The following is a 12,780-nucleotide window of genomic DNA, read 5'->3' on the forward strand; positions in this document are numbered from 1 at the left end:
AAAGGGATTTGTACGACCCTTTCCTGGGTGGATCTCGCATGAGAGGATGAGGAGGGGTTAATCATTATGTAATGCAGACTGCTGAAATTGAGGGAACGCTCCACTCTACATAACTGATGCTGTGGTCAAAGTTGGAATGGCGGCTAAAGTGGATTGTACACTCTTGCAATACGTCACGTTTCATGTGTCAGGTAAACCAAATAGCGCCTTATCAATCCCATTCCTACTGTATTTCTTGCCTTTGTGTCATTCAAACCCTTTTTTAATGAACATTCTACACTGGCTGAATTTAAGTTGTCACTTTGACTTTTGATTCCAAAGCAGGTTTTAGTTTGTTGATATCCATCATCCATCCATCCATTTTCTACCGCTTATTCCCTTTCGGGGTCACGGGGGGGCGCTGGCGCCTATCTCAGCTACAATCGGGCGGAAGGCGGGGTACACCCTGGACAAGTCGCCACCTCATCACAGAGTTTGTTGATAAACAATGATAATAATCTGATAATAATACAAGAAAATGGAAACTGTGTACTAGGGTTGTACGGTATACCGGTATTAGTATAGTGCCACGATACTAATGAATCATATTCGGTAATATACAACATCTAAAAAGTACCGGTCCCCCATACTGAGTGTGTGTATGGGCGGTGGGAGACCTTCAGGAGTCTAGTAATAATAATAATAATGATAAAAGGCAAAATGGGGCCACAAACAATTGGTTTTTGAATAGTCTTTGACGAAAGCTGAAGACATTCATTTCAAATGAAAACAACATGCTGGTTATTGCATCTGTACGTGAGTGACCCGGGAGTCTCCTTAAATCTGATCCTCCTCGACCTGCTGAGGACGTGACGATTCTCCCGGCTCGTGACTGGTTAAGGGAGGAACCCTGACCGCTCCTAAAATAGCCTGACAGAGCGTATAAAAAGAGGCAGAGGGAGGTCTTGCACCACTCTCAATTTATCCTGAGAACGTGAGTGGATCTGAGAGAAAGAACTTTACAGAACACCGACTTTCTCCGTGGGATCTGACAGAAAGATGAAGTACTACAGTTATCCCGTGTCTCAGACTGGGGGACTGGGCGCCTTCCCCCAGGACAAGTACAGAAGCTCGGCATCGCAAAAGTGCCTCCGCAGCGTCCACTTCTCTCACGACGTCGTCTTCCAAGATTTTGTACGGCACGGTGAGCTAGAGAGGATCGGATGCTTTATCCGCGCCAGGAGAGTCCGCCTGGACACCATCTACCACTCCGGTACCGGCCTGTTCTGGTTTGACGTGCAGACGGTGCATTGACATGGTCGCTAACGTAATAAGTGTGCACAGGTATGGCGGCCATCCATGAGGCAGTTCTGTCCGGAAACCTGGAGTGTGTGGAGCTCCTGATCCGCTACGGAGCAGACATCCACCAGAGGGACGAGGAAGGGTGGACGCCGCTTCACATGGCGTGCAGTGACGGCTTCCCTCACATCGCACGGTGAGCATCTTCACACTCCCAACATTCCTGATACCGACAATCAGCAACGTGATCCGTTTTCTTTCAGCTACCTTCTCTCCCTTGGCGCCGACCCAAACCTGGAAAACGACAGCATGGAGAAGCCCTCGGACCTCATCGAGCCAGAAAACAAGGAACTGCTGGACCTCTTTGGCCCGGTTGTCGACGGCTGAGAACGTCTGAGGTTACGTCTCTCGACTCGGAGACGGGCGGTGAAGCCCCAACGAGTTTGGCATCTTGAAGCGGAGAGCTGCCTCGACTGAGGAGGCGACGGTGGACGCCCGATGAAAGGAGGCCCGACGGAGCTGGCTGCATCCCCTGGTGGACCTCCTGGAACCAGCTCTGGTTTTTATGCTGCGGTGACTTTCAATCAACACTTTGGTCTAATTTGACATGATACTGGAGAAGGTGGACAAGACACAGGTTTTGGCTCACATTTCACACACAATACTTCCATGAGTGCACTGTGTCCTCCAGTCAAATGTTTTCTTTTCTTCTTCTTCTCTCCTTTTTTTTTGTACCCATTGAGTTTCCAGCAGTGCAGACTGAATTGTGTAGACTCTTTTTATGGACAATATCCATGTACTGACAGAGCACTGCGTCTAGTTCAGGGGCCTTAAACTCATTTTAGATCGGGGGCCACTGGAGAAAAATCTACTCCCAGGTGGGCCACAAAGCACGACACTTTTTTCAACTTTTACTGTCAATCTTGTGCTAACGGATTCAATTCCGACACATATTCTTTCCTGTGCGCACACGTCTTTTACTTTTTCATCCTACGTCAATAATCTTTGAGACACGGTATACTCGGACAAAATAGACTAAAACGAACTACAACCAACGCTAGCAATGGTAATACTGGTGGAAATCAGTACAGCATGTTTAGCAGCCTAATGTACGCCACTAAAGCGGAGACATTTTACCAAGGTATGCCTACAGGCTACTGTTTCAAACGTTACAGATTGCCATATCACTTGGTACACGTAGTCCACCATATGTAAACACGAATGAGGAATTATTGTGTCATGTGATTTGGCTGTCTCCATATGTTTCACATGACAATATGGTTAACTTACAACAATCATTTAACAGTTTTGTTTATTAGCAAATACATGCTAGATCTCTCTTTCGAATGGCCGACTAGCGTTGCAGATAACTTCCTCTGCCACAAGTCGTTGCACAGTCCATCTTCACAAAGGTATTTTCCTCTGGTTTATAAGTAAAACGTCGGACTGGTAAAATCACGGCACGATAACCTTAAAAATAAAGACAACTTTAGATTATTTTCTTCGTTTAAAAATAGAACAAGCACATTCTGAAATTGTACAAATGATAATGTTTTAGGGTTGTTTTTTTACCATTACCTGTTGTGGTTAAAGTATATATACTTGTCGTTATTTATATTTTCTGAATAAATTATGTGATGATGTTCATCAATCAACTCATTGGTGTTAATTTTCAATCTATCAGGATATAAAAAAAAATGATATCAAAATCCAATTACAGTATGTTATTTATGTAGTTTGTTTTCCTCGACTGATGTACTAACGTAGTTTATTTTGTACATATGTAGCATCATCTACAAAGATACAAATAATTGTTATTACAACATCCAGTGGACACATTTAAAAAATTTCTGGTAATTTTGTATACAAACCTTCTGTGCTATTTGTTGTTTGAATAATCAATGTATTTGGGAGACACCTGAGCAACAAAACTCACCTGTCAGTCCCATGTTGGATTTAGATTTATTGGTCTCAGTTGGGGAAATTCATTTTCACTGCCGTACATTTAAACAATAGACATTACACATCAGGGCAGCACGGTGGAAAAGGGGTTAGTGCATCTGCCTCACAATACGAAGGTCCTGAATAGTCCTGGTTTCAATCCTGGGCTCAGGATCTTTCTGTGGAGTTTGTATGTCCTCCCTGTGACTATGTGGGTTCCCTCCGGGTACTCCGGCTTCCTCCCACTTCCAAAGACATGCACCTGGGGATAGGTTGATTGGCAACACTAAATTGGTCCTAGTGTGTGAATGTGAGTGTAAATGTTGTCTGTCTATCTGTGTTGGCCCTGCGATGAGGTGGCGACTTGTCCAGGGTGTACGCCGCCTTCCACCTGATTGTAGCTGAGATTGGCACCAGCGACCCCAAAGGGAATAAGCGGTAGAAAATGGATGGATGGATATATATAAATAATCTCTCAGAAGACCGTTTGCGACACAGTCTGCTAACTGCTAATGTGACGTTTGCTACATAGCGTTGGTATCCTTTAAAGAAAATCCTAGTAGGAAGATAATGTTTTGATTTGATTATGTTTCTCATTTACGTAGTGCAGAAAATACATATTTTTAAGAGTTCTAAAATTCCTAACCGTCTGTTTGGCCATAAATGTGTTCAAGTGAGGAAGGCAAGGTCGAGCCAATGTGTGTTTGTGCTCTTTTTGATTTGTTTTTTACTTTTTCAAATAAACTGTTTATATAATTCCTCAGATTTCATCTTAATTTTTTTCCATCAGGTGTGTAAAGCATATTTACTACCTACTAAAAATCCAGACTTGTGCTTTGTCCTACAGTGATATATTTTAAAAAAAGATGCCACAAGGGGTGAAAACAGTGACTTTGAAGTGGGGAGGTTGTCGTTAAAGATTTTTTTCTGCCATTTAAAGGACCCATATGTAAGAATCTGGCCAGAACTGATACTGCAATCATGGTCAAAATTCTGTAGTCCCCTTTCCCTCTCCCTGACTGAGGTTGCCAGATACGCAGCCTAATCAAGCTCGACACATTTTAAACAGAAATGAGGCTAGTTTCAGGAAGAAGTACGTCATTCCTGTGTATAATGTCACAACAAATGGCAATCATATGGTTTTTGTCAGTACTATCAGAAAACAGACTAAAACAAACTACAACCAACCTGAATTAATTGAAGTGAATTGATCAACTCATTTTATGTTCTTCGTGTGGGGAATGTTTACCAAGTTTAATTAAACAGTGGTATTTCAGTTCGAACACACAGTTGTGGTCACAAGTTTACATACAATTGTGAAGGACATAATGTCATAGCTGTCTTGAGTTTTCAGTCATTTCTACAACTCTTATTTTTTGTGATAGAATGATTAGAGCTCATACTTGTTTGTCACAAAAAACATTCATGAAGTTTGGTTCTCTTAAGAAACAGCTACATTTTTGTTTCATCTGACAGCACATAGATAAGGCCCCCTAGTTTGACATTTGCAAGTGGATTGGATCACTTCTTGTAGGAAAAGAGGCTCTATTTAGGACTTCGGGATGCAAAAGTTACAACCATATCCTTGAGAATACAGTACTTGCCTAGCTCAAGTTAAGTTATGACTTAAAGCAGTTTTTTTTACAGACACTTAGACACGTGCATCGCCTTTTATGGTCAGGATGCACTCTCCTGACTTAGCACACACACATAACGACAGAAAGAAGGAATATAAAAACTGATGGCTTCTCCAGTGAGGAGTCCTTAATTTGTTTTACCTTCCTTCTGGTACTGCAGACCTGTTTATAGATGCCCGCTTGTAATAAAGCAACTTTTTGTTCAGCAAAGGGTCTCCGACGTCTCTTTTGATCGAGCCGCAGTGCCGTGATGCCCTACTGCCCGAGAGGCCATCACTTTAGCATGCTTAGCCGCCTAATGTACGCCCAAAACTAAAGTGGAGACATTTTACTAAGGTATGCCTATAGGCTACTATTTCAAATGTTTCAGACTGCCGTATAACTTGGTACATGTAGTCCACAATATGCAAACATGAATGAGGAATTATTTTATCATGGGATTTGGCTGTCTCCATACGTTTTACATTGCCATGACAATCGTGCTAAAATTGGAACCCATTTCCTCAGCATATTGACAAGGATATAGGCACTGAAACTACCCATATTCACATAGGGTTTATTTGTCGAAAATATATTTTGCACCGTCAGGTCAATTAGACATTGACATACAGACTAATAAGCATATATTTCCCCCGTTAGCCTGTATGTCGATGTGTCGTTGACCGGGCTTGCATGCTAAGCATTACACCAGGAGCGAATCACTATCACACTAAGCATTGGTTGGACCAACATACTATCTTTGTTAGGCAAGATCATAGACTGTATTGGACAATATAGTTTACATACCAAATGTCGATTTCCATTTATTAAGAGTAACCAGAAAATGTAAATGCCTGACTTACCTATCAAGGAGGAAATTACCAAGTTAGACATCAGATGAAAAAATCCTCTCCGCCTTCAAACGTCTCCATCTTTCAAAGGCATCCCCAATACAAATCCTCGTTTTGTTCCTGGCTTTGTCATGAGGCCTTTTAGATTTACTAACGTCTGACATGTTTAGTAACTTTACCAGTGGCAGTAGCCAGACGAAGATCGCGCTGGCAACCTTGACGTAACACACTCACAGACTTTCTAATTGGTCAAACCATGAATTGATTAACGTGGACCCCGACTTAAACAAGTTGAAAAACTTATTCGGGTGTTACCATTTAGTGGTCAATTGTACGGAATATGTACTGTACTGTGCAATCTACTAATAAAAGTATCAATAAATCAATCAAAGCGGGACATCAGCTACAGGAAGAAGAAGCTGGAGCAGAAGCTGCAGCAGAACAACGTGAGGGAGGTCTGGGAAGGTGTGAAAACCATCAAGCCACAAGACAAAGACCAGAGCTATTGTGGGGACAATAGAGAGGGCCGATGAGTTGAATAACTTCTTTAACCGGTTTAACCAGCCCGTGTCCTCTCCATCCCCCACTCCCCATCACAGCCACCCCATCTTCTGCTCCCCTCAACGCACCTCCCCCCCAGCCATGGCAGCACCCCCCTCCACCACCTCTACGCAGACAGTCATCTCTGCGGACCAGGTCAAAGGTCAACTGAGGAAGATACAGCCAAGGAAAGCAGCAGGCCCAGACAAGCTGTGCCCCCGACTCCTGAAGACCTGTGCTGCAGAACTGGGTGAACCACTTCAAAGGATCTTCAACCTCAGCCTGCAGCTGGGAAGAGTGCCCACCCTCTGGAAGACGTCATGCATCGTTCCAGTTCCCAAAAAGAACTGCCCCAGTGAGCTGAACGACTACAGTCCAGTGGCGCTCACCTCTCATCTAATGAAGACATTGGAGCGGCTCTTTCTCAGCCTCCTCAGACCACAGGTGCAACATGCCCAGGACAGCCTGCAGTTTGCGTACCAGGAATGCGTTGGTGTGGAGGATGCTATCCTTTACCTGATGCATCGAGCCCACTCACACCTGGATAAGGGAAATGGCACTGTGAGGATCCTGTTCCTGGACTTCTCGAGTGCCTTTAATACCATCCAGCCCCGCCTCCTTCAGGACAAGCTGTACAAAATGCGAGTGGACCCCTGCCTGGTTGCCTGGATTTCGAACTACCTCACCGACAGGCCACAGTACGTCAGACTGAAGGACATCACGTCCGACACTGTGATCAGCAGCACCGGAGCACCGCAGGGAACGGTGCTGGCCTCTCTTCTCTTCACCCTGTACACCGCTGACTTTTGCTACAACTCAGAGCTGTGTCACATCCAGAAGTACGTGGATGACACAGCCATTGTTGGGTGCATCAGGGACGGCAGAGAGGAGGGGTTTCGGAACCTGGTGAGGGACTTTGTTGTCTGGTGCCACACGAACCTCTTGCAGCTCAATCCGTCAAAGACGAAGGAGCTGGTCATTGACTTTGGGAGGTCGAGTCCACGGTCACAACCTATTGTGATCGAGGGAGTTGAGGTACAGACCGTGGACTCGTTCAAGTACCTCGGGGTTTGGGTGGACAATAAGCTGGACTGGACTGTCAACACGGACCACCAGTACAAAAAAGGACAGAGCAGGCTCTACTTCCTCAGGAGACTGCACTCCTTCAACATTTGTAGAAAACTCCTGTGGATGTACTACCAGTCTGTGGTTGCCAGTGTTCTGTTCTACATGGTAGTGTGCTGGGGGGGCAGTACATCTAAGAAGGACAGCTCCAGACTTGAGAAACTGATCAGGCGGGCCGGTTCTACAATCGGAATGAAACTGGACTCACTGGTGACGGTGGCAGAGAAGAGGACTGTGGACAAACTAGTGAGCATCCTGGATGATGCCAGTCACCCTCTGCATATCGTTATCAGTAGCCAGAAGAGCCTGTTCAGTGCTAGACTGCTTCATCCCAAGTGCAGGACTAATAGACTTAAAAACTCCTTTGTCCCACACGCCATTAGACTGTACAACTCCTCTCTGGGGCAGGGGGCGGGGGGTACTAGGATGACAGGGGATGCAAAACAATAACAGTGCAATACGTTTTCATAACATGGTCACTACTGCCTACTTTGTCTTGTTATATTCTTATTTTACTGTTATAATTGTATTCCCATTGTTGCTTTTTATTTTTTATTCTTATGGTAATATTTCTCTATTTTGTTTCCATTTAAACCCCCATTATTTACTTTTTACTTTTTTTTAAATTGATCTCAACTCTGTACACTACTGCTGGAATTTTAATTTTCCTGAAGGAACTCTCCTGAAGGAATCAAAAAAGTACTATCTATCTATCTATCTATCTATCTATCTATCCATCCATCCATCCATCCATCCATCCATCCATCCATCCATCCATCCATCCATCCATCCATCCATCCATCTATCTATCTATCCATCTATCTAAATGAAAACAAGATTTCGGGGTTGTAAATAACATTTTTAAATGAGCATGTCCCAGCTGAACTACCGTTATCAGTTTTAGAGGTATTCGGAAAAAAAACATGATTTATTAATGCATTTTGACATATCAGGGCCATATAATGATGACTTTTTTTTGATTGATTGATACTTTATTAGTAGATTGCACAGTTCAGTACATATTCCGTACAATTGACCACTAAATGGTAACACCCGAATAAGTTTTTCAACTTGTTTAAGTCGGGGTCCATGTTAATCAATTCATGGTACAAATATATACTATTAGCATAATAAAGTTATCACACAGGTTAATCATCATAGTATATACATTGAATTATTTACATTATTTACAATCCGGGGGGTGGGATGAGGAGCTTTGGTTGATATCAGTACTTCAGTCATCAACAATTGCATTAACAGAGAAATGGACATTGAAACAGTGTAGGTCTTATTCAGTAGGATATGTACAGCCAGCAGAACATAGTGAGTTCAGATAGCATAAGAACAAGTAAATACATTAGAAGTACATTTGCTTATTTACATTTGGTTATTTACAATCCAGGGAGATGGGATGTGAATGGGGGAGGGTATTAGTAAAGGGTTGATGCTGCCTGGAGGTGTTGTTTTAGAGCAGTTTTGAAGGAATATAGAGATGCACTTACTTTTACACCTGTTGAGAGTGCATTCCACATTGATGTGGCATAGAAAGAGAATGAGTTAAGACCTTTGTTAGATCAGAATCTGGGTTTAACGTGGTTTGTGGAGCTCCCCCTGGTGTTGTGGTTATGGCGGTCATTTACGTTAAGGAAGTAGTTTGACATGTACTTCGGTATCAGGGAGGTGTAGTGGGTTTTATAGACTAGGCTCAGTGCAAATTGTTTTACTCTGTCCTCCACCCTGAGCCAGCCCACTTTGGAGAAGTGGGTTGGAGTGAGGTGTGATCTGGGGTGGAGGTCTAAAAGTAACCGGACTAGCTTGTTCTGGGATGTTTGGAGTCTAGATTTATAAATAAATAAATGGTTTGTACTTGTATAGCGCTTTTCTTTTGAGGGTTTTGTAGGTGCTGGGGTACCAGGACTTGACCTGAAATGATTACATATAGCTCCTTTAAATGTGTAAGTTATAAAAAAAAAGATGTAAAAATTATAAAATAAAATGAATCAATCTGTGATAGTTTAACCATAAGGCTACTTGAATCAAATGAAAAATGTCTGTGACTGACCACAACACCTTCTATCAAAAACACAAAATGGTTTGTTCCACCTAGCATAGGACACTCCAGTCATCACAGACATAATGACTTAATCAAAGCTCACCTTTAAGTATTCACACACGGCACGGACATTTAAAAAAAAGTAGAGGTGTAAAAATGTAATAAAACTATCCCTCGCAGTACAGGATAAAGTTATATACAAGTTTCACTTTTGTATCTCATTGCCCATAACTACTGTGCTGTGTTCAAAGACCCTCGATTATAATTAACAAAAGAGGTATCACAAGTTTTTAGAGACAAGACAGAAAGAGACTTAGGAGATGCACTAATGATAATATTATAACAATGTAATATGTGTTTGTACTCTACATTGATGATCAATCAATCAATGTTTACTTATACAACCTTAAATCACAAGTGTCTCAAAGGGCTGCACAAGCCACAATGACATCTTCGGCTCAAATCCCACATCATGGCAAGGAAAAACTCAACCCAATGGGACAATGAAAAACCTTGGAGGGGACCGCAGATGCGGGGACACCCCCACTGGGCGACCAGTGCAATGGACATCGAGGGGATCCAGCATCCCCTCCAGTCCATAGTGGATCTAACATAATAGTGAGAGACCAGTCCATAGTGGGGCCAGCAGGAGACCATCCCGAGCGGAGACAGGTCAGCAATGCAGAGACGTCCCCAACTGTTGCACAGACGAGCAGTCCACCCCAGGTCCCGACTTTGGACAGCCAGCGCTTCATCCATGGCCAACGAACCTGTGTCTCCCACCTCCATGAAAGAGAGGGGGGCAGAGCAGAAAAGAAACGGCAGATCAACTGGTTTAAAAGGGAGTCTATTTAAAGGCTAGAGTATATAAATGAGTTTTAAGATGGGACTTAAATGCTTCTACTGAGGTAGCATTTAATTCGGGCATTCCAAAGTACTGGAGCCCCAATAGAAAACTCTCTATAGCCCGCAGACTTTTTTTGGGCTCTGGGAATCACTAATAAGCCGGAGTCCTTTGTGTCACGCTTACGGCGCATCTGGTTGAGTGGATTTGCCACCTCTTGGATGCACAACGACCAGTCAGACAGGATTGCAGGTAGGAACTTGATTTAATATGCAAACAAAAGAACACTGGTACAAAAATGGAAAAATAAAGCATGTGCCTACGCACGGGAAGCTAATGCTAAACTTAGCAGGAGATAAAAGTACTAACAGGGACGTACCGAGCGCACGCGAAGCTAAGGCGGAACTTAGCACAAAGAAATCTACAAAGCAGGGAAACATACGTGACAGTTGCGTGGGAGCAAACAATGAGCCGAGGACGAACTAAGGTAGAATGCAGGCTTATATACTCAAACAATAATTGCCATCAGGTGTGCGAAAAAGGCACAGCAGCTGGGACAAATAAGAAACCATGGAAACGAGATAAAACAGGAAGAGCACAAACACACGGATCGGCAGAGTCTAAGCATGATCAAAAAACATAACAGGCGAAACAATAAACGATCCGAGTAGCCGATCGTGACACTTTGAAAGCAGATTTCTTGCCGGGACAATACATTCCGCAAGATAGGATGGAGGTAGACCGTGTAGTATTTTATACGTAAGTAGTAAAACCTTAAAGTCACATCTTAAGTGCACAGCAAGCCAATGCAGGTGAGCCAGTATAGGCGTAATATGATCAAACTTTCTTGTTCGTGTCAAAAGTCTAGCATAGGGAGACCTGAAAATAATACGTTACAGTAATCAAGACCAGAGGTAACGAACGCATGAAAAATGATCTCAGCGTCGCTACTGCACAAAATCAAACGAATTTTAGCGATATTACGGAGATGAAAGAAGGCCATTTTAGTAACACTCTTGATGTGTGACTCAAACGAGAGAGTTGGGTCGAAGATAATACCCAGATTCTTTACTGAGTCACCTTGTTTAATTGTTTGGTTGTCAAATGTTAAGGTGGTATTAATAAATAGGTGTCGGTGTCTAGCAGGACCGATAATCAGCATTTCCATTTCCTTAGCGTTGATTTGCAAAAATATAGCGGACATCCATTGTTTAATTTCATTAAGACACGCCTCCAGCTGACTACAATCCGGCGTGTTGGTCAGCTTTAGGGGCATGTAGAGTTGGGTGTCATCAGCATAACAGTGAAAGCTAATACTGTATTTGCGTATGATGTCACCTAGCGGCAGCATGTAGATGCTGAAGAGTGCAGGGCCAAGAACCGAACCCTGGGGAACGTCACACGTTAGCTTAACATAGTCCGAGGTCACATTGTTATGGGAGACCCACTGCATCCTGTCAGTAAGATAAGAGTTAAGAGTTTTTCGAGGATCTTCAAAATAAACGGAAGGTGGGACACCGGCCGGTAGTTTACCATAAGGTCAGGATCGAGGTGAGGTCTTTTGAACAGAGGATGAATAACCGCTTTTTTGAATGCTAGGGGAACAATGCCAGAGGTAAGTGATAAGTTTATAATATTTATCACTGATGGACCTAATATTACAAAAAGCTCCTTGATAAGTTTCCCAGGAAGTGGATCAAGTAAACGATTATCCTATGTGTATACTTTACACTATGAAGTAAAGGAAAACATGAAGATTTGAAATTATATTTAAGTGACTAATGACAGGTTATATAAGTATTTAAATTCATATGCTGGCCACTTCATAGTGAATTTGTTAGCACTTTTTTGGGGAAAAGGACAACAATTAAGGTTTTTTTTTTTTTTTGGAGCGGCTGGTGATGTAGATATGTTAATGCCATCTTTAAAAAGTCCAACGCCTAATTTAGGTTTTAACATGTTTTTAGATAGTTGGTCTCAACCAAATTCATGCAATAATTTGTATTTTAGTGCTTGTAAACATACCAAATATGGGGCGGTGACGTTGGGTAGACGTTATGAATTTTGTATATATGGGGGCCTAGAATTTTGTGCACCAGCCTTGGGTGTAACGATATATGGATTCAGAATCAGATTTTTCAGTCGGGAACATTCGATATGGGATGTAATTCAGATTTTTCAACATGACAGTAAATAATTTTTAAAAATACACTAAGACGTGCCATTTTGGTTTGCAGGTGCCATTTCTTGTGTGGCATTCACCACTTTTTGATTGTCTCAAATCCAAAACTTTTGTCGGTATACATAGTCAAGAAAATAATATAATCACATCTCCAAGGCTGTAATACTTTTACTTCCATTGCTGCCCCCAAGCTAACGTGTGCAACCTTTTCTTACAAGGAGAAAAAATTACAAAGGGGAATAATGCAAATAATGAAAGTCTCTTGAATCAATTAGAACGCACCCTTTATGAGAAATGACGATCATTAAATGAGAAATAGAGTGAAGTTGAATTTCAAATCACTGATAGCT

At 42.5% G+C, this 12,780-nt stretch overlaps 1 protein-coding gene across 1 annotated transcript; it reads left to right on the plus strand.

The window, feature by feature from the left end:
• The first annotated feature begins 939 nt into the window (after positions 1-939).
• LOC133538914 (protein phosphatase 1 regulatory subunit 27-like) lies at positions 940-3,977 on the plus strand. The gene is made up of 3 exons (XM_061880816.1): positions 940-1,252; positions 1,324-1,474; positions 1,542-3,977. Exons 1-3 carry the CDS (start codon positions 1,039-1,041, stop codon positions 1,663-1,665), a joined length of 489 nt encoding a protein of 162 aa, XP_061736800.1. The 5' UTR covers positions 940-1,038; the 3' UTR covers positions 1,666-3,977.
• Positions 3,978-12,780: the final 8,803 nt, after the last annotated feature.

The sequence above is a fragment of the Nerophis ophidion genome, linkage group LG20, assembly GCF_033978795.1.
Source record: "Nerophis ophidion isolate RoL-2023_Sa linkage group LG20, RoL_Noph_v1.0, whole genome shotgun sequence".
Taxonomy (NCBI): Eukaryota; Metazoa; Chordata; class Actinopteri; order Syngnathiformes; family Syngnathidae; genus Nerophis; species Nerophis ophidion.

What these genes read in the sequence shown, in the direction of transcription:
- LOC133538914 (XM_061880816.1), top strand. Translation starts at nt 1,039, where the DNA reads ATGAAGTACTACAGTTATCCCGTGTCTCAGACTGGGGGACTGGGCGCC. An exon ending in GGACACCATCTACCACTCCG is followed by an intron (nt 1,253 to 1,323) that starts GTACCGGCCTGT and finishes AAGTGTGCACAG; the next exon opens with GTATGGCGGCCATCCATGAG. An exon ending in GGCTTCCCTCACATCGCACG is followed by an intron (nt 1,475 to 1,541) that starts GTGAGCATCTTC and finishes GTTTTCTTTCAG; the next exon opens with CTACCTTCTCTCCCTTGGCG.